General features: G+C 38.8%; 1 protein-coding gene and 1 long non-coding RNA gene across 8 annotated transcripts; one reads left to right on the top strand and one right to left on the bottom strand.

The window, feature by feature from the left end:
- Window positions 1–60: 60 nt before the first annotated feature.
- On the top strand, window positions 61–6,533 carry LOC142363220 (uncharacterized). The gene is made up of 3 exons (XR_012765593.1): window positions 61–382; window positions 2,261–2,409; window positions 6,448–6,533. It is a non-coding gene; the product is annotated as an uncharacterized LOC142363220 (long non-coding RNA).
- LOC104329072 (transmembrane protein 180) lies at window positions 5,424–25,666 on the bottom strand. 7 transcript variants are annotated; one of them, XM_075436193.1, is made up of 7 exons: window positions 25,638–25,666; window positions 21,883–22,050; window positions 20,395–21,129; window positions 17,322–17,476; window positions 15,745–15,828; window positions 14,641–14,784; window positions 5,424–6,573 (listed from the first exon to the last, which is right to left on the bottom strand). In XM_075436193.1, the coding sequence occupies exons 2-7, from the start codon at window positions 22,033–22,035 to the stop codon at window positions 6,444–6,446; spliced, it is 1,401 nt and encodes a 466-aa protein (XP_075292308.1). In that variant the 5' UTR covers window positions 22,036–22,050; window positions 25,638–25,666; the 3' UTR covers window positions 5,424–6,443. The 7 variants fall into 7 exon arrangements, 6 of the variants coding, with proteins under 6 accessions (XP_075292308.1, XP_075292307.1, XP_075292306.1 ...); XM_075436192.1 differs by having other exon boundaries at window positions 21,883–22,054; window positions 25,638–25,661; XM_075436191.1 differs by lacking the exon at window positions 25,638–25,666 and adding an exon at window positions 24,683–25,597 and having other exon boundaries at window positions 21,883–22,054.
- Between the last annotated feature and the right edge of the window lie 145 nt (window positions 25,667–25,811).

Below are 25,811 nucleotides of genomic sequence, written 5' to 3'. Positions count from 1 at the left end.
TTCTCTCGCCAACCACCGGCCGGGCGGGGCCGTAGCGCGGCACAGGCCGCCCCGCCGGGCGCTGCTTTCAAACCGGAGCGCGGCAGGATGGCGGCGGGGGCCCGTCGGTACTCCTCCCTCCCTGCTCCGGTCACCGGCAGCGGGCGAGCAGGCGGGCGGCTCCCCCTCCCCCAGAGGAGCTGGCGGCGGCTCCCTCTGGCGCGCACGTGCTTGGCACCACTCTGTCACCGGGCTGCGCGTGCGCAGAACGCCCTGGGCGGGAGGCGCGAGGCTGAGGTGAAGGGCGGCGGTGCCGCGGCCCGGGTCTCCCCTCGCTGTCCTCTCCGCGCTCCCGGCCCTTCACCCTCCCTGGCATCGCCCACATGCTGCCTTGGTCGTTCAGGTTCGTGTCCGTCCAGAGGACCTCCCTGGCATTAGTAGCTTTCTTTAACTGATGTTCAAGATTTTGAGAGGAGTTCATAAATTTGAGAAATTCTTGGCTGCTAGAACAGTGAATGTTGAAAAATGGAAGTGGTGTTTCACACATAGCTGTGTTTGGTTTCCATTAGCTTCTGGTTTTTCCTGTACACAGCAATTTGAAGTCAATAGAAACAGAGGTGATGCGATTCCTAAAAATCCAAACCCACAAGCATTTAAAGATAAATTGGGCCATTACAGGATTTGCTCTTCAAAACGGACTTGTATCCGCAGATGAAGCGGCTGTCTGAAATACAAAATTCAGCTTCAAGTCCTCAGACATCGCAGTTTTTCTTGTAAATATTTTGCAGTGGCTCAGAGTAAACCTTATTGCTCACATGGAATTTCTGCATCATTTTCTTTTATAAAGCCTTCTTTACAAACATACAGCCTGGGCTCTGCAACAGGGGCACGGGTCACTGCACGGGAGGATCTAAGGCCCTCCATCCGGGATTCTTTTCCCTGAAGCCGTGGGATGTGCGTGCAGAGGAAGGAGAAGTCATCATGTAGGCAGGAAAACAACTTCAGAGTCGGACTCCTGCATGCTACTGCTGTGCATGGGGAGGCAGTGGGGGGTAGTGGAGATGAGTAGATAAAAATGTATCCTTAATGCAACTCATACTCTCTAGAGGAAGGCTAGCCTAGAGCAGGCAATGCTTATCAGAACATTTTAATCTGGCATGGGTCAAGCCAGATGAAAATCTTTTGGTGTCTTACATAGTAGCATGTGCCTTTGCTACAACAAAAGCCGTGGTTAGTGTGGGTTGGGTTAGGCACCGCTGTTCTCTGAGACTCTAATATAGGTTATTTATGGCAACAGCGTGGAAAGTGAGAAATACTGTATACAACTGAAATGGAAAGAAAATCTAGACAAAGCCTCTCTTGTTAATCAAATTCCAGCTGAGTATGGCATCAGGGCTATCACCTCTAATCTCAGAAAAATCTTTCTTAACAACCGCAAGCAATTGGTATGTTTCCTTTTGCTCAGATTTGAAAGGCTGGAGTCTATAGCCCCTTAATTTCCTGGTAAGGACAACACTGGAAGTGAGACCACCGTGGGATCCTGGCTTCTACCTGAAAGATCCTGTGATCAAGCACTAACCACATCCAACCTTGCTTATCTTGGGAAATCAGCAAAACTAGAGCAACAACAAAATATTGCCAGAGGATTTTTCTGTTCAGTTCATTTTTGCTGATGTTTTACCTCCTTGAGGAAAGTTTTTGACATGAGAGCTTTAGACAGTTTTCCACATGAAGATTTTTTTTTCTCCAATAGCTAGATGAGCTAAGATGCCTTTTTGGTCTATTTCTTTTTATTTGGTTTGGGATTAGGACTCTTCTTTCTATGTATGTTCTTGTTTGTAAAGACAGATTAGCTTATTATTTTCCCTCCAGGAATAAAACAACTTTATACTCAAAATCCAAAATAACACAAGCTAAATTTGCTGCTTTTTAAACAGACATTGCTCGCAATGTGTAAACCAAAAAATAAAATTGCTTCAGGTTAGTTACATGTTGTTCACAGGGAATCATATCTTAATTTTATCACATGTAAAATGCAGATAATGAATTGCGTACCAAATAAATTAAGAAATATGCTAGCTTTTGTCTTTACACTGTTAATATACAACCTGGGTATGTTTTAATGAGATTTTTCAAAGGTCCTACCCCGTGTTACGTTTGTCATTAATATTCTGCTGTAGTAGTTGTATGCTAAGCATATTTTTCTCTTGACGGCCTATAAAGAACATGCTATTTGTGCATATTTAGGTAATAATTTTGATGTATTGTCATTTGCATGTAGGCTGGTGGAATTGTAACCAACTGCTGGACAACCTCAGAAAACTGTTGTGTAAGTGCACGCATACATCACTCCAAGCAGTTAGTATGCTGGGAGAAGATTCCAAGAAAAAACTGGATCACTTTTTTTCTACTTTCTCCTCAACTATTTAGGTACTGTTTCTTCTTTCTCTTAGTGGAAAATTTCTGTAATCCATTGAATACCTTAGGGTCTAAAAGGTCCAAACCATACCCAAAGGGTATGAGTAGCTACCTAGGAAGGAGTATTTTTAATGCAGCCTGCATTTGCTCTGTGGTGATCACAAGGAGCCTGGTCTTCTGGGGCAGAACTCGCAGCGACAGGGCTGGTTGCACAGCCTCACGTATTCTATGATGTGAATCGGGAATCTTCCCGGTCAAGTACAGTGATAAAACAAATTTCCCTTCTTTTATTTAAACAATAGTAAGAAAGTGATTACTAGAAAGAGGTCTTTAAGATAAACAAACATAGACGTCTGTCTAAAAGCCTCCCTCCCAAAGGTAACCCAGGAAGCTCAGCTGTGGGTCTGTCCCGCTCTCTGAGACAACTCCCTCCCCCAGTCTTGGTTCTATGTTGCTTTACAAAACCAGCTAGAATTCTTTCGACTGCATGTATTGCCAAGCTTTTTCCTGAGCTGGCTTAATTCTGTAAGAAAGAGCTCTGAAGTATTTGTGGAGATGTGGCTTATCTTGACTGTTCCTTCCCCTTCCTGCTTGTCTTTCCTGACAGCACCCATTAAGCTGTATGACTGTATTCAAATGTAAACATCCTACTAGCCATGTCAACATAGCATATTCACGAATTACCGAGCAGTTCCAAAATCGCCACAGCAGGAGACGGGGAAGGTCATTTTGTACGAGAGGAGAACAGAGGCAGCCCTGTAAGCTCCACAAAACATACATCTAATTTTTTCCTACTTAAAATTAAATATGCTTCGTTGTCATTTATTCAATGTTTTCTGTCACTAACCATATATTATATTACTACTATATTAGACTAACACTCTTTAGTGTCTATTAGATAGCATCCTTTTAAATCTAGTGGGCACTTTTACCTATTGATTTTCAATAAATAAAATTCATTCAGTGTATTAAGATCCAAATTCTCAGAATTCGTAGAGAAACTCTTAAGAATGGGATTCAAGCACAAATGTCTCGTTCCCCAAAGTTATCACAGCATTTCATATTTTATATTATACACGCTTAAATCCTCTTTATCAGTTATGAGACTATTATAGACACTCTTAAATTATCAAGATTAAACTGGGGCATTTTTCCAGCAGCAGGACTTCAAGCTCAGACACTATTAGCTAATAAGGAGTGAAAGCAGACAAACCAGCTGTTGCAAGACACTGAACTTTTGCCTTTGATCATCCTTTACTTAATTCATGGCCAAAACCAATCATGTAGGTTTAGTGGAGGATAACAAAGTTTAGTGGGTGACAGAGAAATGGAGAGCAAGCGATGTCAATCGTAACATGCTGCCAACTTTCTATCACTAATTCTTGTGGTAGGACCACCACCTAAATTTAAAGCAGTTTGACAGTCCTCTTTTGGATTGATTATTGGTGTGATGAAAGACACTTTTTTCCTGCCCTTATAGCAAGAGAAATAGGACAGACAAATGGCAGAATAATAAATTCTAGTAAATTGCAAAATTATGAGTGTTTTACATACTAAATAATTTGTATTGTATTTCTTAATTTTGTTTTCTGAACTAGTTTATTCTACACAGTTAAACTCTCATGTCTTAAGGCTGCCTTGCTTAGAAATCTTTGATGATTTACTTTTCCTGTCTTAATTCTGAAGATGCAGCAGTTTATAGAGGCTATTCAAACTGTGCTTTCAGCCATACCACCCCTTACTCCTTTCTTATTTCAGCAGATAAAATGGCATCTTTACCAACCATTTTCCATAAAAAATTAGTTCTGATCATTTCAAAGAATTCTTGGAATAATTTTTACTCTTAAAACTATTTACTAGTTTTCCTGTTGTATACAGCACAGTACTCTCCCAGTTGTACACTATGTTCTAATAACTTAGTATTAGAACTAAGTAATAAACATAGTCATCTAAGAAACCCTATTTGTGGAACAACAACATTTTCACCTAATGAAGTATACATTCTATGAGGATAGGATGAACATACAAAATTTAGGAAATACAGAATCAGTAAAGAAAAATAAAACTATTTTAAGTTATTTATTACCACTTTAAAGGAATCGTCAGGGAGAAAACAGTTTCATATAATGAATCAAAGATTACATTAACTTAAATTCCTTCAGATTTTTCCCCTTCTGCTTTTTCCCCTTCTGCTTTTCAGACAGAAAATTCATACATACAGTGCAGTAAATATTTTAAAATTCAGAATCTAAACACACAGTCCATATCTGCTCTGGTATTTGTGTAAATATTCTTTGGATATGTAAATATAAGTGACACTAGTATGTGTACATAATACTATTAGCACATACAATACAAATGAATAATGGTATCTCTGACAAGACTGAGATAAAAAACAGATAACGCAACTTAAAACTTCATCACACTTCTGGCTTCTTACATTTTAACATACATCTTCATATTCCTATCAAAGGGTTCATTTGGATTTCTAAATATTTAACAATGCTATCCCACTTTTTCACTCATCACTTTGAAAGCACTTCGCACTTCGAAAAAAGGCAAGGAAACAATGTTGTTTCTGCTCTGAAAAAGTAAAAACTGAGGCATAAAAGACTTTTTTTCAACACTGGTATTTCAAATCTCAGACCTCTTTAGTAAACTATGCTAGTGTCCACCAAAATGCAGGGCAACTCCTTACACTCCTTTCTTTTCCAAGTTACCTATCACGAAAAACACAAAGCCTTGGAAATGAGCTGGCTCAGCATTTTCAAATCAGGATACAGACAATGCCTCCTCTTGTACCTTCAAGTGACTGAGACTCCGTAAAATAGGTGCTTCTAAAATTATGTCTGCCCAGGCAAAACAAAGAGCAAAAATGAAGCAATTATATTATACTTAAGCTATCTATCATTACACAGATGCTGTATATATTGGAGGAAAAAGAATATTTATTAAACAGCAGTATTGTAAACATGCTAATATATCTCATCATTACAACACATGTGAAATAAAGAGAGGAGTCAATGTTTCTGAAATTAAAAAAAAAATAATCTTTATTTTATAAAAATCACAGGATCCATTTAAAAGCTTAACTGAAATGATTTTGGAAAGAATTAATCAGAAATTAACTTCAACTTGATTAATCAGAAATTAACTTCAACTGTCAGCACATGAAATGAGTTTGTCGGTGTAACACTATAAGCAGGTAGAGTTTCATTCATTACGTGTGTGCTTAGATTTGTCCAACTAACCAAACACTACTACATCCATACACTAATGTTTTTCTTACCACAATAACATTTTGTATGAAGTACTAACAATATGATACCTTCAAAATAATTTTCCCATTTAAAGCCAGCAAACTGCATCTACTACCACCAACTAGAGACATTCGGAAAGCCCGTGAGGAGACATGGAGCTTCTTCCATATCCAGCAACACTTTATTGAACAGCATTTTAATCTTTATCTTCTTTTGCCTTACACACTTTTACAGGGTAGTTAACTGCTCTCGGTTCTTCCCGTGGGAGCCATCAGATTTCTCTTGATATTGGTCAGCTAGACACCATCTAAATTTTTCTCTCCATCTCCCTGCCATCCAGTCCATGAGGGATGTCCACCAGGCTCTTCCAGATTATCTTCAGTGATCTGTCATTTTATCAGGATGGCAGAATTAAGCCACCGTTTTTCAGTAAGCTTAAGAAAATATGGTTCCCTTGAATCCTTTACCTGATCTGCCATATCCATTCTTCAAATGAGTTAACAATGATCAGCATATAACAGAAATGACTTTATTTAGTAATTAACGATAAAGCCCATTAAAGGCAAAGAACTGACCTAGAAAAACTCTGTGCAGAGTCAGTGTTAAGGCTGAATGTGACCTCTGTTACAGTCTATATAGACTGAAGAATGCAGCTTTACTGAAATGGCTCAAACCGTGTTTGGTCAAGTAGTCCATTTAATGTCGTTTTGCTTTTTCACATTTAAAACTTACAAACTCTTTGGCGGTACAGTTCAGCAGAAGATTTACTGACCAACTGTTACATATTTAGCGTACAGATGTCATATGGCTATTCTGGATTGAAAAGGGAGTCCACGTCAGGATCTGTATGACTGCAATGCACAGCGGAACCAGGCAGATCAAATAGAACATGGCATCATGAAGACCTAAAAGCAAACTGGTGAAGAAGACACAGCTTTCAAGATGAAGAAGATTAACTTTCATGGTCAATTCACAACAAATTATTTTTAAAGCATTCACATTATATACACATTATTGTGTACAATCAATTCTAAATAAAAGAAATATAAATATATTGGATATCAAATATACTTCAATTGTATTTTCTAATTCTACATACAAATATGTATTTTACGTTGTTTGCTCCTTTCATAATAGCTGAGAGGAAATTAGATAACAAGCACACAAAGAGTTAATTTTAATACACTGTAGGCAACCTAAGAAATCCTGTTCGCTACTTTAGTACACATCTGTATTATGTAATATAGAAATCAATTTAAGCAATATAATCCAATTACAGAACAGAGCATCTGAAAAGGTTTAGTAAGACTGAAAAATCTGGAAGAGAAAGAAAAGCAGAGAATGGAAGCAAACATTTTAATATGAAATTATTTTATTTATGTTAAAATCTGAGCTAGTAGTTATGTGTTGTTATAGGTGCTGAGTGCTAGATGGAAGTCATGGTTAATGCACAAAATTCAGGTATGGTGTAAAGGGCTGTTTGAAATATCAAGCCTTATTTGGTTTTGTTTTAAGATAAACGATTACAAGATAATACAAACCATATAAAGAATACATGTGAAATTAACACTCATTCTTGTTTATTCTCACAGATGCATGGTATTTCCTCACCTAAATCTTCTCTGAGGAGTAAGAGCATCAGCAAATACGGATCAAAAAAGAAAACATAGGAGTTAAATTAGTTCCCTTTTATGAACAGTATGGTTTCTGACAGCTCAAAGCATACATTTAGGCATTCATCTAGTAGCTAGAATCATTATCCACTGGCATTCTGTTAATTATTGGATTCTAATTACTTAAATATCAGGAAAGTCAACTCAAGCTGAGAATCAGCCCCGAAATGAACTTTCTCTCCATGAGGCAGTTTATGTTATTTTCTATTTTTTTTCCTTAGCATTCAGGGATGAGAGAGTAGACTCACAGAACAACTACGGACATGATCAATAAAACCTGAAATCTGTGAAAAACCCCTCTCATTAATTTGAGCAGGCTTTTGAATAAAGCCTAAGAGTTTCTCTGAATCATAAAAGAATCAACTCATGTCTCACTGCATTTAACAGAAAAAATGCTTGCAACCTGCACCATAGCCCAGATTTACTCCCTAGTACACACGCACACTCATACAATGATCACAATTTATCTCAAGTCATGCCCATGCTAACAGAATCACACAAAATCACAAAATGACAGGGGTTGGAAGGGACCTCTGTGGGTCATCCAGTCCAACCCCCCTGCCAAAGCAGGGTCACCTACAGCAGGCTGCACAGGACTGCATCCAGGTGGGGTTTGAGTATCTCCAGAGAAGGAGACTCCACAACCTCCCTGAGCAACCTCTTCCAGGGCTCCGTCACCCTCAGAGGGAAGAAGTTCTTCCTCGTGTTCAGACAGAACTTCCTATGCTTCAGTTTGTGCCCATTGCTCCTTGTCCTGTCGCTGGGCACTACTGAAAAGAGTCTGGCCCCATCCTCCTGACACCCACCCTTAAGATATTTACAGGCATTTATAAGGTCCCCTCTCAGCCTTGTCTTCATCAGGCTAAACAAGCCCAGCTCCCTCAGCCTTTCCTCGTAGGAGAGCTGCTCCAGTCCTCTAATGCTACACAAGAAAACAAAACCCCACAGGTTTACAAGTGAATTACTTAATCACTTGGGCAATTGCATTTAAGACTGGAGGCATTCACTAGCTGGTCACTGGCCCATAGCCAATGTTTATTGGCAGTGACAATAATTTACCATTTGGACATTGTTTACTGGTCTGTACTCAACTGCATTTTCAGTCCACCTAGAAGTAAACACCATGCACACCACCGTCACAACTGCAACTAGTGAACTGTACGAGCAGTGTCAGCAGGGAGGCCACAGACAAACCGCTTACCTATCTGACGATGAAAACAGGACTAAGACACAGTTAACAGGATGTTTGGGCTTGTACTTTGCCTGTTCTGCACACTCAAGAGGACTGCAGTTTTCACTACTAAAATTATTCCGTCTTTATACACGGACTTCAGGAAGGACAAAAAAAAGAAAGAACATCTGCCAGATCACTCACAGTGGTGCAATCCTGCAATCCTGATTTGGTTTCACTGGAACAATATTGGTTTAAGAAAATAATGTTACCTATTGTACTGTAAAACCTTAAGTGCCTGCAGGAATTGTGAAAAGTATCTGTAGTTCATAGAACAAGGAATGGGAAAATATTTCATTAAGGGACTGGGATAAATCAAGAGCAGAGCTCAGATTTCATCATAATAAGAGCCGAACCAGTAACTTCAGAAACTTCCACGTCTACATTTTTCGCACATGCAAGAATAAAACATACAATCTTTTACTAAACAGCCCTAATATCACTCTGATAGAATGTGATGTAGTCCAGTAATTCAATATGAAAGCATCAACAGTTTAAAGTGCCTCAATAAATAAGGAAGAGTTGCTGTCAAATAACCTCATTCTGAAGCACGAATTTGAAAAGCACACTTTTAAGAAAAGTTAGCTGTAGTTGCAGTGGCTCTCCAGAAGAGGGAGTTTTTAAACTAGGTATATTTTCCGTAGCAAAAAAACCGCCAAACCAAAAAAACCCAAACCAAAACAAAACCCCCTGAATGAAACAAAACCCCCAAGTCACATGGGGCAGGTAATGCTCTGCTATGATGACAGACCAAAAGAAAAAATAAAACAGGACCACTCCATTCTGAAAGCTATTGCTCAAATTTTAAGGATATTTAAAAACACCTAAGCTAGCTTCCACTACAAAATGCTTAACTGATGTGTAGTGAACACATTCCCTAAGAATGTGGTATATTGTATATATTAACATATACAGAATCATCTGTGACACCTACGGAATGGTGTACAATACATAGGCCAAGCTCACATGAGAAAAAGGTTACACCAAAAAGCAAGAAGACTTCTGGAAGAGAGAGATACACAATTCAAAGCAGAAGTCATACTTCAGAGTCATGATGCCAGAGGCAAAACCAAGAGATACTGGATTGCTCCTAAGGAAGAAGCCATCACAGGGACTAAGACGATACTACCACTGATGCAGAAGTAAATACTGGTAAGAAGTGGGTGATGTTAATGGTTCAAAGGCTTTGGTACAAGGAAAGAGAAAGTAGGTCGTTGGAATGCCTGGTCTGATGCAGTACTGGGATCACTGTTCAGTGATAAGCATCTTCTTATTTCTGATGAATCTTAACCATCCACCTGGAGATGTTATGATACCTCGCAGACAAAAGAACAAGGGGACTGAATTTTCCTTTCTTCTAGACTTTTACTCTCTGTATAAAACCTCTTCACTGTCTTACCAGCTTGAGTGCCCTGCAGAATACAACTGTAACAGAAGCCACCAATACAATGATGAACTATTGTCTCAAAAGGTCTTCTGGGAGAAGAATTTCACTCCTAACATGCCAGTTGTCCTACTAAGCTGCTCAGGAATGTGGTCTTTACTGAGGCAGAGAACATACGTGCGTAAATTGTTCAACAGCATGATGGCAACAAAAGACAGGCAAAGCTTAAAACCCAGCAACTTACAGTTGGTTGGTACTCTTGATGGAGTTTTAGTACTCTAATGAAGCAATAATGAAACCTCCTGATCATGGAGGATGTCAAGGAGTCATAATATCACAGCCGAAGAACTAAAATGTCATCACGGGAATGATGAGGAGGTGTAGCTGAGGTAGTGTCATCTTACAGATATTTTGCTGGAGGCACAGGAATCACAAGATATATGATTTGTCCCAGCAGATAGCTTTTGATAGATAGATTTTTTTTTTATACAGTGTAAGATGAGCACCAAAGACAGAATATTTATGCAGCCCACTTCTGAAGGCAGTATGCTATTAATAAAATTATATCAAATGTGTAAGATAAATGAAGTGAGTGAGAAAAAGACACACCCTTCCCCTGTAAGCTACGAGCTTTTTTTTATATGCAAGTTGAAGTCATCCAGAAAGTCTGTGAGCTCCACATTCCATGTGGTCTTGAGTAAGCAATATATCAAGAAATAAAAAATGAGGAAATGAGATGACAATATTACACAAAAATCAGTGTGGGGAAAAAAAAGCTTATTTCCATAATTTTCAACTGTAAACTAATTGCTGGAAAATGTGTTTTACTACAGCGAAAGACTGGGAAGTTGCTGAGAATACCAAAACCAATGTTCAAACTTTTGATGCTGGAAGGGAAGATAAGGGAGACATCTGGACATTACTGAAGAAGGAGACCACTGATGGTCTGCTAATACTTTTCTCCATTCACTCCACAGAACGTTAACATACAAAACAAACCCCCAAACTAAACAAAGACATTAAGATATATCTTATTAGGATTCTTTTGCTTTGTATGAGGATCTGTGAAATAACTGGAAGAAAACTAACACAACAGACAGTATGTGTATAGAACAAGCAACTGCCTGTCAATAACTGTAACATAGCCACATTTTAACTATCATTAAATACTAGAACTTTGTTCACAGAATCAGAATCAAAGACTGATTGAAGTTGGAAGGCACCTCTGGAGATCATCTGCTCCAAACTGCCACTCAAGCAAGGCCACACAGAGCTGGCTGGCCAGGACTGCGTCTAGATGGCTTTCAAGTATTTCTAAGGATGGAGAGTCCACAACTTTCCTGAGCAACCTGTTCCACTGCTCAGTTGCCCTCAGTAAAAAAGTGTTTCCTCATGTTCAGAGGGAACCTCCTGTGTTTCAGTTCATGCCCACTGCCTCTGGTCCTGTCACTGGGCACCACAAGAAAGAGCCTGAATCCGTCCTCTTTGCACCCTTCCTTAAGGTATTTATATACATTAAGAAGATTCCCCCCGAGCCTTCTCTTCATCAGGCTAAACGGTCTCAGCCTTCCCTCATAGGAGAGATGGTCCAGTCTCTTAATAACCTTCGTGGTCCTTTGTTGGGTTCTCTCCAGTATGTCCACATTTCTTTTGTACTGAGGAGCTCAGAACTGGACACAGTACTGCAGGTGTAGCCTCACCAGTGCTCAGCAGAGGGGACAGATCACCTCCTTTGAACTGCTGGCAATACTTTGTCTAATGCAGCCCAAGATACCATTCACCTTTTCCACAAGAGCACATTGCTAGCTCATGTTCAATTTCGTGTCCACCAGGAACCCAAGGTCCTTTTCTGCCAAGCTGCTTTCCAGCTGGATGCCCCCCATCATATACCAGTGCACGGGGCTGTTCCTCCCTAGATGCAGGAATCTGCATTCTTGTCGAACTCCATGAGGTTCCAATCAGCCCATTTCTCCAGCCTGTAGAGGTCCCTCTGGATGGCAGCATGACCCTCTGACGGGTCAGCCACACCTCCCAGTTTTGTGTCCTCTCCAAACTTCCTGAGGGTACATCCTGCCCCATCATCCAGATCATTAATGAACATGTTAAGCAGGACTGGACATAGTACAGACCCCTAGGGTACACCACTAGTTACTGGCTTCCAACTAGACTTCATGCCACTGATCACCACTGTCTGGGCCTGGCCGTTGAGCCAGTTTTCAACCCATCTCACTGTCTGCTCATCCAACCCGTATATCAACAGCTTGTCTATGACGATCTTACGGGAGACAGTGTCAAAGGCCTTACTGAAGTCGAGGCAGACAATATCCACTGCTCTTCTCTTGTCCACCAGGCTAGTCATTTCATTGTAGAAGTTTATCAAGTTAGTCAAGCATGACTTCCCTGTGGTGAAGCCACGCTGACTACTACTGGTTATTTTATTGTCCTTAATGTGCCTGAAGTGGTTTCCAGGATCAGCTGCTCCATCATTGTTGCTATGGTTTAACTTTCAGTTCAAAAAACCCCCCCAAATTTAGAATTGAGCAACGTGGTTTTGGACTGCATCTTCTTTCTTCTCTAAGTAAACAACACTGCTGGAAACTTTCAAGAAATATTTATTCAGGGCCCAAACATTTTGTTCATGCAGAGTAAGGGTCCTCTGTGCTATCTTCACAATCCACTACCACTACACCTAATAAAGGAAATGCTTTACAGAACACTTAATAGACATTGCCAGCTTTGGAGAAGGAGGAAGGACACAGCTGAGACTATACTGGCATGGCTCATAACACTTCATCATATTTCACATATATTTCACATGTGTGAAATTTTTTTTTTTCCAAAACAGTTTGAGCATATTTTAAGCTGTCTCCTGTATTCAGTTTCTGTTTGTCCCCAAACAACTTTGTCCTGATGCAAGTGTATTTTAGCTGTCTGCCTACGGCTGAAATCTGAGATCAGCTGATAGGGTTTTAATATGTATAAGCAATTTTAGCTCAGTCAATGGTCTGAGTACATTGGCATGGACAAACTGACTCCCTAGAAACTATCTTGAGTGGTCTGGTCTTTGTGGACTGTATGTCCACACTATAGTCCGTTTGCAAAGCAAAGGACATGCACATTCACGCAGAGATATACAGAAAACACATGCAGACTGCTTCATATTTAAGAAATTATTTTTGAAGGGATGCACAAGAGAAATATATTTCAGGTGCTCTTTGATTAACTGATCTCAGCTTTGTACCTTTATGCTGTTCCTTGCCCCAGCGAAATACATAAAATTTCAGCATTACTCAAGGGAAAATATAGGTTTTAGAGATTGAGCATTTGAAGTATTTCAACACTGTATACAAGAAATTTATTGTTGCTACAGCCCAGAGGCTACTTACTGAGGAAAAAAGATTTATAACCCCTGTGATTTAAAATCCATCCACAAAGGCATCATTCCTCTGATTGAAAGGGATCAGAACTGCAGTTTTTATGTTTCAAATCTGAATTCTCTGAATCATCAAGATGAATATATTCAGCTCTCCCATCCAGTTCAACCTACCACTCTTCTGCAAAAATCACTCATCGTATTTGACATTATAATGAGGTTCATGTCCTCTTCACATCATCTCACTGGCTGGCAATCTACAGAATGCATTAAAATCAAATTAACTGTTCTCACACATAGCCTCAAACTTAAGCCTTCTTTGCTTGTGTCAGGATGCTCTTCTGAAGACCACCTGTTGTCCTTTTATGTCATGGTTTTCCTCATACATTTTTAAACAATATTGCTCAAATACAAAACATTCTCCTAGCCTTAGGTGACATACAACCCAGTCATTTCTCCTTCAAGAGCTATCTCCACAAAAGTTCATCTACAATTGTCTTCTATGTATTTTTTAAGGTTTCTACTCAAAATTTAGGAAAGCTGTGTAGTTCTCAGGAAATTCATGTTGTTCTGTCAAGTAAATCCTAATGGGGACTGATTTTTGCCTTTTAGTCTTGACTTCAGTTATTCCTTAATGTTGCCACTCCTTCCTGTTGGTCATAAATAAACAGCCTATGACCCTTTCAGAGTGCTGGCTCCCTGTTCATTTGTTTTTATGAAAGTCCGTGCATTTCCAATGTGCTAACGAGCAACCACAGCTTTATGCTGTGTGTATTAAGGTCTCCAGGGACTGCAATGAAATCATTAGCATTAGAATGGTAAGTAGTATTGAAGCCAAAATTATACTCCTACTTGAGGCAGATTCCCTTCCTCCAATGATTACACTGCTTTCTCTCAAACAAGAATGTATCTTAAATGCAACCTTATTAGGATTATATATTTAAGCAAGTAGGTTTACGAGATAAACAAAACACAAAAGCCAGGACAACATGTATCTTAGTAAAAGGTATTAGGTGATCTCAAATATCTTTTTTTTCTTTTTTGTAATAGAACAGGACATGGTCAGCTACTCAAAATGTATCCTTTGTTTTTCAAAATTAGGTAAATATCCTCATATACACTGTTTAATAAACTATGTGTTCTTTAAAAAATTATAGAAAACATTTATATTTCTATACAGATAAAAAACTGCAGATATTTTTAAAGCACTGATATTTCTGAAGTGCAGTTGATGCAAACTAATTGCAGATTAATTTTCTTTTTAGATGACAGGATTATTTCATGTTAGTTTCTACGATTTAAAGTATACCTTTGGAACTCACCTCGGATCAGGCTGAGCAACTTCATTATTCAGGTTCTCATATCCAAATTGATTTAGTATTGTAACCAAAAGCATTGGAGCCAAAGATTGGGCGGGCTTGGTAAATAAAGCGTTGGTACCAAAAACAATAGAGGAAAGTGGTGATCTAAAATATTTGGGGGAAAAAAACCCAAATGCACAACACAAACTTATTAGTATATTAATTACAATAGTGATTTTTAAAATCCTGCTAATATGCAAATGCTAACTATCATGATACTTAGCTTTATAGTTCATACATTATAGCAAACAGATCAGTTATTGTAATGAAATTTAATTTTCTGTGGAAATGAAAGGTAATAAACCTGTTGGCTTGGCCCCAATTCTGAAATGACTTGTACTCAAGTTCAACTTCGTGCACATTGAGTAATTATTGAAGTTAGACTGAGCAGTGCATGGAGAATTAATTACAACTTAAGACTTTACATGCATGAGGCCAGAAAAGGAGGCATTTTTCTTCTTCATGAAAGCAACAGCTCTCACCTTTGAGGGGCAAGTCCTTTAACACAGTGACCAGGATTGAATCTGCACTTATATAAACACTGATGGAACCAACAGGAAGTTATATGCACTTTGATAAAAATCAAAAAGATCCATGAGTTGCAATATGCTATGTCACAGTAGGTTTTATCAATTTTTATTTCAGAGAGATAACAGCAACCAGTTAGACTTTGAAATTTGCACTTTAAGTAGCATAGGTAAAGTTTTCTAAATGCTTTTTCCATGTTAGAAAGGCCTTATTCAGAAAATTCCGTAAATGACAACAGATGTATATGGTTAAAAAATAATTGAAGCTAACAAAAACAAACACACAAAAAACCTGAAGGACTTGGCTTATACTATAGCATAACTAAAACTAGAAATGACCTAATAATCTGTTAAAATTACTCTGCTGAACTAACTGCAGGAAACTTTATTCAAGTTCTTATCTTTAGTTAAGCTAAGTTGGTCTTACAAAAAGTACTTCTGTGTCAAGTGTCTTTACTTTGACATAATCTAACTTATGAAAGAGTAACATTGCAAATAGATAGCGTAGTTAAGAGAAAAACAGTTAAGACTGACATACCTCCGCTTATGCTTTATTAAATCTGCATCAACAATATCTGCCAAAGGCAAATTGAACAAACTAAATGAAGCTTGTGCAATTACCCTAAAGAAAGACAAAATGTTTAAGATGTTCGTAGTTCTTATAGACACAATGAAATTGTAACTGACATTCTAACACATACACCCCAACACTGACAGTTCTGCAAACACGCAAAGCTGAGACGTTCTTTGAAACACATTGATTTATCTGTTTCAACAGCAGCTCTGAAAGCATTATTAGATCTGTTCTTATCTGAGAATTAGAAATAGATACGCAAATCTAAAAGGTGGATTTTTTTTCTTTTTTTCCTGGACACTGGTGCAAAAGGTCATACATACTTGCTTGATATTATCAGTAAATGATATTTAAAATGACATGAAGAAAAGAAACACTTCAGAATAAAGTGAAACTAAAAATTCCCTCTTGAAATCTGAAAAGGACGTGAGCATTACTGAAAGGACTAGATGGGAGACAAACTTCAAAGTGGGAAAATTAGAATAGTATAAAGGTTTTATAAGCATTCCTATATATGTATTTACATTACATATAATGTAATTAATTGCATTTAAACACACACACACAAAGCTGACTTTTAACAAACTACTAATTGAAACCATAAATTCAATTAGGATTTCTATGTCTTATTAAATTTTGAGTGTGAATAGCTTTTACTTATAAGAGGCTTTGAACAATTAGTACTTTAAACATACAGTCTTTAGGTACCTTAGAATTTTTTCCTGGTGCAATCAAAATATATCTTCATCATTTAAAATATGCAGGTAATGAAATTCAATTTATTGTTCACAAAATCCAGTGTTACAGTAGCCCGTGATTGAAATACTGAAAAGAAGAATGAAAATGGCAGAGGGTGTGTGTGTGGAGAAGATGAAGGAAAGGAGGGTAGGAAAGAACATGCAGAAAGAAAGTGACGAAATAGAAAATGAAGAAATAAAAATGAACTGCTGTAACACTATTCTGATACAAACAGATCTTTATTTTTAAATAAGGTTTTCTGTGTTTCATAAAATACTTCTTCGGTGAAAATACTACTTCTTGGCATCATACCTACCCAGTAGCAGTGAAAATGTGATTCAGTATTGGTTACCTAACAGATACCTGACATATTGATATTTGTTTTGCAGTGCAACACACAAATGTTCATGCAATACACAATGAGGTCCGAGCTTTTCCAGAAAACAGCCTCTGAAGAGTTCCTCTACTGAGATCTTCTGTGGCTATGTGGATGAGAAGAGGTTCTGCTTCCCTTGAATTTCATGTTAAAGCAGGCATATGGCTGGAGGCATGTGGCTGCAAACTTTAATTACTGTTCATTTTTAAGGCTTTTTTTGTTTTCTTAAAGCAGAAATTAAAAGCTGAAGCAGAATAAAATGAAAGCCGAAAAAAGTTGTAACTGGAGTTTCAACTTTTCTGACAAGTGAAACAGAACAGAAAGAAAATCATAAAAGCAGTGGCAAAATCTTCATGGCATTAAAAGCAAGTGTCCAGTCTGTTAGAATTTAAGCCATATCTACGAATAGGGAAGAGTATTTACTTACATGTTTGTTGTGAGATAAAATGCCAACAGATAATAGTGTTCTGGCCCTACAACAAACATGACCACAGCAGCTACTCCTTCAAAGTAAAAGGAAAACAAGATGATTCTGTAATAACCAAACTTCTTCAACGAAGCATGACCGAGAAGAACAAGGCACTGAAAAGATAATATATACACATATATGATGAAAAGACATAGTACCATATCTCAGCATTAGGAGAGCTATAAAGCACCAACCAGACATAAATTATTACTACCCATTAAAGAAAAAAAAAAACAAACAACTTTTTCTAAAAAGTTCAGTCCAAATAAAAAAATAGGAATTGAACAGAGAACTATATATTGGCTCATTCTATGCTACCGCAACCAGGTAAGAATGGTGTCCTTTCACTCAAAACTAGCCAGCTGAGAACTACTTATCCTGAGGAAAATACCGTTTCCCTCATTGCCCAACTATTATTTAATGCTCACGATCTCTATGTTTGATATCCCTTAAATAACTAACTTTGCTGTATGTTAACTGTAAACCCAGCATCCTTCCATTTGAATTTTAACTGCTCATTAAAAATATTTTCAATAATTCTTTTTTCATTAATATTACTATTTTCACTGACATTTATAGAAATTAAGCATGACTTTAAGCTGATGAAGCAAGCTCACCAAGACAGCTGATCTAAGCAAGTTAGAGACTTTTCTAGCAAGTCAAGAAGGCAGATGCCAGTGGACAATGTGTATGGCTGCATTTAGTTCCACCAATCTTAGAAGCAGTTCTCTACGTGAGAAGCTAGTGACAAACAAACTCACGAAACTCACGAAAATGCTGATCATAGTATGAACTCTTCTGTATTGCTCCTCACTTTCCACTTTAAATAGGACATTTTGTAATGCATTATGTTCTTTTCATTATATGAACCTATGTCACCATCTGCATGTATGTGGTCCTCATCACTGTCACAAAACATACTCACAAACTCTATAAAGATACACATTTTCTCCTTCCTTCTGTGTTACAGAGATGAACAATGTAATATTCAGATGAAGAACAGGAAAGAATTCTCCTTGTATATTTGTTCCTGCATTTAAATGCTTTAACCTAACAAATAAAACCAGGATGCTACAGTCAGACAACGATTACTGTGGCAAATACTATTTTAAAGAAGCTCAAGTTTTCTACTTAAACCAATGATCAGGGCGGTAAAACAAATCTGGAAAGTTGGCATAAGAAAAAGATCTGGGTTTAACACATTTAAACATACTCTTCCCCCTGGCAGTTTTCAGGCATTTTGCAGAAAAGTGCTTACACTAGAAATGGTAAGGCATTATGTCATGCATGTTACTGTAAAAACTATGACCTCGTCTCCCGATAATTGAGAAATAACCCTGTCTCAGGAAGTACTTATAATTTAGAAAATTCCTTATTATCTACATGTTTCAAAGACTGCATATTTCTAAGAAAAATATTAAGTTAATGATGCCAGTTTAAATTCATTTGCCTATGTTTCAGCAACAAGGTTTCCCCTGTAGACAGGTTGCACTTTTCCCACCAACTACTAAACAAAACCTTAGACAGGAGCTGCATTCTAGTTTAGTATGGGCCGCTGAAGCACAGTTAGTAAGAAGGGGCTTTATTTTACATGGGTTGGGTGCCTTTCCAGTAAGTGAAGTTCAGGACATTGCCTTATTATATCTTGAGCTCAAAGGGACAAAACCTGAGAAAAATAAGGTCACAGCAAACTCTCCACGGTTCAGTCACCTTCAAGACAAAGAGTCTCTGGAGTGCAGAGAGAGATGCATTTTCTGAAAGACTGTTCGTTTCACACCACCACACTGATCTTATCAACAGTAGTGATTGCTATATACTGAGTGTAAAATTATTTAAGCTTTCCTAACTTCTGCAGTTTCTGATTTATTTCCAAAGTTCATCAGCTAACTGTTTGAGTTACATAAAAAAAGCTACTAAACCTGTAGTGAGGATACAAGTTGAAATGACAGCTATTTAGGAGTTATGAAACAGAGAAGTTATGTTTAGGATTTGTAGGTTATATATGCAAAAGCCAATATGGTAACTGAAACTGAGCTGTGAATTCCAGTTGCACTTTCATGTATCTTCTTCTAAAATTTACTTACTGAAAACCATTACAACTTAATGAACATAACAGCCTGATTTTCAAAAATTCTGAATATCACCAGCACCTATGAGGAAAGTCAGGATACTAAGGTTTTGAGCAATTCAACAAGTAAACACAGTGAATTTTAAAAGATCCAGTGAAAGAAGTTAGAAGGGAATGAACGGGAGAGGTTTTTTATTCACTGCCAACAAGTATGTTTACATTCCATCTGAGATATTTTTGTGTCTTTCCTTGTTCTCACACATTACTTGTTTGGGTTCTCTTTTTTTCTTTCCCAGTTCATTACTCCTCCCCCAACCCCGCTTGGGGTCTGGAAAGTCTCTCTCTCCACAGTAAATGTAGCTCACCAAGACAGCAAACAACAAAATAAATGGGAATGTATTATTCTCCAAAAGCAGCCACTTAGAGTTTTGTTTGATTCCCATGACTGAGATGCCACATATTTCAACAATGCTTTTAATACCCAATAATTGTTCTGGTGTTTTGTGCAGTTTATCTCTTGAAACTTCTTGAAGAGGATTCTTTCATGTATAACAAATCAAAAAAAGAGAAAAGAATTCAGAATTCGACAGATTTTGCTTTTAGAAACTTTTTATCTTGACCATATTTTTCATTCCTTTATACTTAGATATTATAAACCCTGTAGGATACAAAACATTCACTCTTTGCACACTCACATCCCACACTCTTGTAAGCAGATACTCTGCCAGCCTGCCTGCTTCTCTGCTCTCATCACCCGACTCCTACATTTGGTCAGCCTGTGTATAGAGATACTTTCTTCTTTTAGAGCATTAGCAACCTAGATTTGATTCACTGTATGGCCAATGGCTTATGCTGGATACAGCATTTTTCCAACAAACGGTGCAAAATGGATACCTTACACTAATGAAACCTAGTAAAATATCATGTTTTCATAGTTTGAAATAAAGAACTGTAACTGCCTACCTGAGGACAAATAAAGCCTGCTCCATACATGATACTTCTTATTGAGGAAGAAAGGACATCCTTAGGAATAAGATTATCCGCAAAGATCATCATAAAATTGTTGCAGAAGGCTAGGTGGAAGACTTGGAAGAAGTTCATTGTTACAAAAAATAAAAAGTTTTTCTCCGTCATAATCTGTTTGGTCAATGAAATTACCGAGGACCAGGAGAAAGCTCCATCACCGTTCTCCAGATCAGCATTCTCCGTGCAAATTTCTCTCCGCTCATACTGACTAGTACTATATTTGCCTGTGTAACACATACAAGCTGTTGCTAATGCTGCGACCACAACAGTGAAAGCCTGAAAATAGGCAAAATTTTCCATATTATCTGATATGAGACCACAAAAGAGAATGCTTGTTGATCCAATTAATGTTGCTACTTGGTTATATTTAATAAGCTGAAGCCTACTTTCATGTCTTGTTGAAATTTCTGCAAAGAGCGCACACTGCGCTAGAAGCACAAATGTAAGCAAACCATCAAAAGCACATAACGCAACAATGAGGTGAAGACCACTTAGCCAGTCACCTTCTTCATAATGTTTCCAAGGAAACCAAGGAAGCAAAAAGGCTAACGCATATAAAGGAGCTCCATATAAAATTGAAAACTGGCGTCTTGAGCAGCATGCAAATTTGGAGTTATCTTGAATATACCCAAAGAGAGGATCATTAATGGCATTCCATATCATAAATACAACCTGTGACAAACAAGTAAGAAACACAACCGAATTTATCATTAGCGTGATTTTTCTGCAGAGGTTATACAAACACAGAAGTAATACACACCATCTTTATTTAAAATAAATCACTATTCAAACAATAAAGATGAAAGATTCTCAGGTCAACACAGACTCCAGACCAAATTCTTAAAGGTATTTAGAGGTTTACAGTAATTTTGAAAAACAAGATGAATAAGAAGACAGTTGCCCAACTACACCTGAAATAAAGCCCTGTCTCTAAGACTTCAATCCCTCAAAAGCTTGTGTATCTGGGCTTTCATCTTGCAAAGCCCAAATATTACTCTCACAGCAAGTGATTCATAACATGAGCTGGCCCATTACTTTCAGGAGACCATTTATGACAAGAGTTGCTCACATGGATAATGACATGCAGAATAAAGGCAGTATTTAAGTACTTACACAGTCCATAGGAAAGCATTAATGTCAAACATATCCATGCTGCTGAGGTGCAAGATTAGAACACTACTTCAAGCTATCGAAGGTAAAAATCTTTCCAGCGATTACATTCCGGAGATTTTTAGTCTAAAGACTGTAAATGATGGGCGTTACGTGTACCTTCAATTGCTTTGGGATTAACTAAATTTAAAATGAATTTACTGTATATCTACTTGCAATGCATCCAAAATTAATTTGTAAGTAAAAAAAGACTCTGTTATGATAACACAGACACATAGCACAACATGGTAATCAAAATATTCCATTATACTATACCTGTGCTTGATGAAATGCTACTTCTGAAATTTTGTATCGGTTTAGGAAAAGCTTAACGTAGTAGAAATTAAAGATACTGTTCATCATTCCAGCACCTAACGTAGTCATGGAGTATGCCAGCGCATTAGGGTGAATTCCCAAAACAAACTTCATCTTCCACAAGGTCTTCTTCCTCAAGTTACAAAAAAGAATTACAACAGTTGGTAGAATCATTTTCCAAATTAAAATGACATGACAGATTTGCTTGTTTCAGAGGTGTAGAAATGGAATCTTAGAGGAAAATTTCCCCATTCTTACTTCCTTTTTTTTAAAAATGAGAAACACATTTCACTGAGTTGTAAGACACTGAGCCCAAAACTGAATAGATGCAAAACATTACGAAGTTAGTGACACAGCTAAATATCATCAGTGCTTAAAAACCAATGGAACAGGTAGACAAAAATTTAAAAGAATCCCTTCTTTACTGGTGCACAGACTCAATATAAAAATCTACTATTGCAAACATTAATCTTGGTGTAGAGTTCAAAGTAACTGCATACGTTTTACATCTTTCTTGCTAGCTACGTAGTTTTAAAATTATGGACTGTGTAGGAATGAAGTGACCCAATTCATATCCTTACATGTTCCATTGCTAAGAGTGTCAAATGCAGCATACACTTAGATGAATATTTCTTTCAAATAAATACCAAGTTTTGTCCTTGTATTTTTAAATGTTAATTGTTAACAAGCCATGGAAGCAATACTTTCACCTAATAAACTAATGAGATATGAATAGAAACCATAAAACAACCAAAACATCTTTTAATAAACACTTTCATTATATAAAAGACTGCATATAAATAAAATCTAGCAAGTAACACATGTACAACATTTTAAGTATGTCCAAATAACAGAGATTCAGACCAAGAACAAAGAGTTCTTCAATATATCAAACAGATCTTCAGCCCACAATTTTTTAAGATGCTGACTTTTTCCATCTATCTAGCAATTAACTTAAGCATGCTTGGTATAAACTATCCCATGAAAATAGCTAGTTCCAGGGAACCTCTACCTTATAAAGCAGAATAATGACTACCTAAAGGTGGTCCTTGACCAGATTTGATTCCATAAGCCCAGTACAAAAATACTTCTCCCAGGTATCTGTTTTTAACTGAGGCTTTGTGCATCTTCACATCTATTTGAAGGAAGCTGTCTGCCATTAATCTGGAGATACTTCAGGTTCAGATTTCAGCCTTACAATGCATACTAACTCCAGAGCTTTACAACTTGCTTTTTGTCAATAGTCCACACTTTGCTCCTCTGCATATGAACAATTTTATTGTAAATGCAATTTTCAAATATCCATCAAAATAGTTAGCTTGAATATCTGCTTGTTCGGATCTCTCTCTGTCTCAGCAGATCTGTTAGCAGCTCACTGAGCTCCTCAGAAAAATGACCATGAAAGACAGAGGAAATGAAACCCAGGGCTGTTTCCAGCCTTCCTGTGGTTTACAAATTGGCTGACGCCAGGCTGCTGAGAGGGAAGAGGGTAACTTCCTAATCGCCAGGCAAGGGCCAGGTAAGAGCCACCAGCCAGGTCGGCACTGAGGAAGTGTCTATTCTGGCTAAGGCAGAGGATGGAACGGCAGATTTTCCACCCCCCAACACAGAAAATTAATTCTTGAAGAGCCAATAAAATGTGGATATTTTTGTATATATATTTAAGATGCTCAAATATGAAACAACATGGAAAGAGTGGATAACATCTCTTTACAGGTAAGAAAAAAAAAATCAAGCTGACAACTTGAAACACTTTTTTTTCTAAGGCAAATTTATTTGTAAGAATATGACTGATTTTTTAGGTACTTGAGGGTGATTGTAATATATATTTTCAAGTTTATTTTTCACAGAGCTACAGCTGTAGAGACACTTCCATTTTCAGGTGATGAGAGTTTGCATTTTTCTAACAAGTTTGGTTTCACAAACTTTTACTGAGAAACCTAAAATGAAGAATAAGGTTATTGGAAAGATGCTAATTTGAAACGTTTATTTTTAAAAATAAGTTTGATATTACTGTGAAAGTCATTACAATGTTACTGACGTCACATTTTTTTTAAAGAAGTGCATGTTCAAGCCTTCACAAATATACTTAATGAAGTGACTTACGTAGTAGATACTAGAGCTTTTGGAAAGGTAGACATTGAATCTCTTTTTCTCCCTGGAGCCCCTTGCATGGGTCTTTGAATGGAGAATTGGGAGACTCTCCCCCAAATTCCAAGAGCACCAAGAATAAATATGCTTCACACCAATGTTATCAGAAAACTAACAGTCATTTCTCAAATCATATTTGACTCAATTCCTTCCCACACACAACTGAAAAAAAAGGATCCCTCAGCTTCAGAAAATTTTAAAGAAAGAAGAAATTTGAAATTTCTTCAACAACAACCTTCTAACAATGTGCAAACAGGCCTCTAGTGCCATGACTAATTGTAACACGCAGGATCTGACACCGCTCTTTACACTAATTGGTACATCTGGCCCTGTACCTTGTTTATGAAATAGGTTCAATTAGAAGTTGAGGTACCACACTTCCTTTCCCAGAAGATGTGCTCTTTAATTGTGCTACAATGAAATCACGCATGACTATCCCCTCCCTCTATAGTCAGCCTTTATATTCAATAGGTTAAAGCACAGGTGTTGACATCTTGTGACTCACAGAAGGCAAATCAGTTTCAGAAACTTCTGGTGGTTGCAACTGTGCCAATACAGATAAACGCAAAGAACAGACTGTTTAAGCCAGCGAGACACAGTACGACTTTACCTGCATTTCCCCCGGAGCTGGAGGACAATCACTAAAAGAAACTAGAGCACGAGCCTAAAGGTGAAAAGTGGACTCCCAAGCGGTAACAAATGTCGACCGAAGCCCACTACCTGACATCACGCTTTGCTGTACTGGGTCCCAAACTGCAGCGCAATGCTCGCAGTCCTGACAAACTGGTTGGACACCAGTATCTTCCTCATCTTTCTCCCATGAGTTGAACCACATTAAGACAGAACTAAGAATAAACGCTTTCCTCGTCCCGAGGGGCAATACTGCGGGGGAACGCTGCCGAAGCAGAGGTGAGAAGCAGACAGCAAGCACTCGGAGCATGAGGGCAAAGGGAAGCGGCTGAGCGCCACCACTCCCTCACGCCTGCGATGCCATAGCTGCCCCAGCACTGCGAGGCCCGGGAGGCAAGGGCGCTCGGGAAACGTGCGGGACGGGAAGTTCGGAGGTACTCGTCTGTCGTAACTGGGCAAACCACGCTGCTTTTTCCTCAGCAGCTCCCAGACACGGGACGCGGCTCCCTCTTCCTTGTGAGAGGAGCCGAGATCGAGCAGCGACGGCCCGAGAGACGCGCGGGGGTGGCCACGGCCGTCTGCCCCAGAGCGGCCACGGTCTCGCCTCCCGCCCCCTTCCCTTCCACGCTCCCGCGCCGAGGCTCGCCGGGGGGCGGCGGGAACGCGGCCCACGCCTGGGCGCGACGCCGGTGAGGGGACGCGGCTGGGGGCCGAGCCCTTCCTCACAGGCTCTGCCCTCCGCGCACCGCGGGCGCTCCCAACACGGAGCGACTAGGAGCCACGGCCCTCCCTCCGCCCAGCCGCGCTGCCCCGCCCCGGGCCGGGCCGGCGCTATTCCGCCGCAGACCCACCGGAATACCCAGCAGCAACCGCTCCCGCCATTAACCCCCCGGAGCCCCGGCGGCCACCGCCCCCTCCCACCGGCACTAACCCACCTCCTCTGACTGGAAGCTGCGCAGCTGGCTGCTGGGGCGGGGCGCAATTAGCTCGGGCCAACCTTCTCTTCGTTTTCATTGGCAGCTTGACACGAATTCGGTTTGTGATTGGTGTGCGCTCCTTTCGCTCTGTCCGGCGGGCGGCTTCCCATTGGCTCCCCGCCGAGGAGGTGA

The sequence above is a fragment of the Opisthocomus hoazin genome, chromosome 15 (assembly GCF_030867145.1).
Source record: "Opisthocomus hoazin isolate bOpiHoa1 chromosome 15, bOpiHoa1.hap1, whole genome shotgun sequence".
NCBI classification, from domain to species: Eukaryota; Metazoa; Chordata; class Aves; order Opisthocomiformes; family Opisthocomidae; genus Opisthocomus; species Opisthocomus hoazin.
Note: the sequence above shows the minus strand (reverse complement) of the source record. Positions and strands in the feature narration are given on the sequence as shown.

What these genes read in the sequence shown, in the direction of transcription:
- LOC104329072 (XM_009934157.2), bottom strand. Translation starts at nt 22,095, where the DNA reads ATGATTCTACCAACTGTTGTAATTCTTTTTTGTAACTTGAGGAAGAAG. An exon ending in TTTTATCTCACAACAAACAT is followed by an intron (nt 15,829 to 17,321) that starts GTAAGTAAATAC and finishes GTCTTTCTTTAG; the next exon opens with GGTAATTGCACAAGCTTCAT. An exon ending in TTAATAAAGCATAAGCGGAG is followed by an intron (nt 14,785 to 15,744) that starts GTATGTCAGTCT and finishes CAAATATTTTAG; the next exon opens with ATCACCACTTTCCTCTATTG.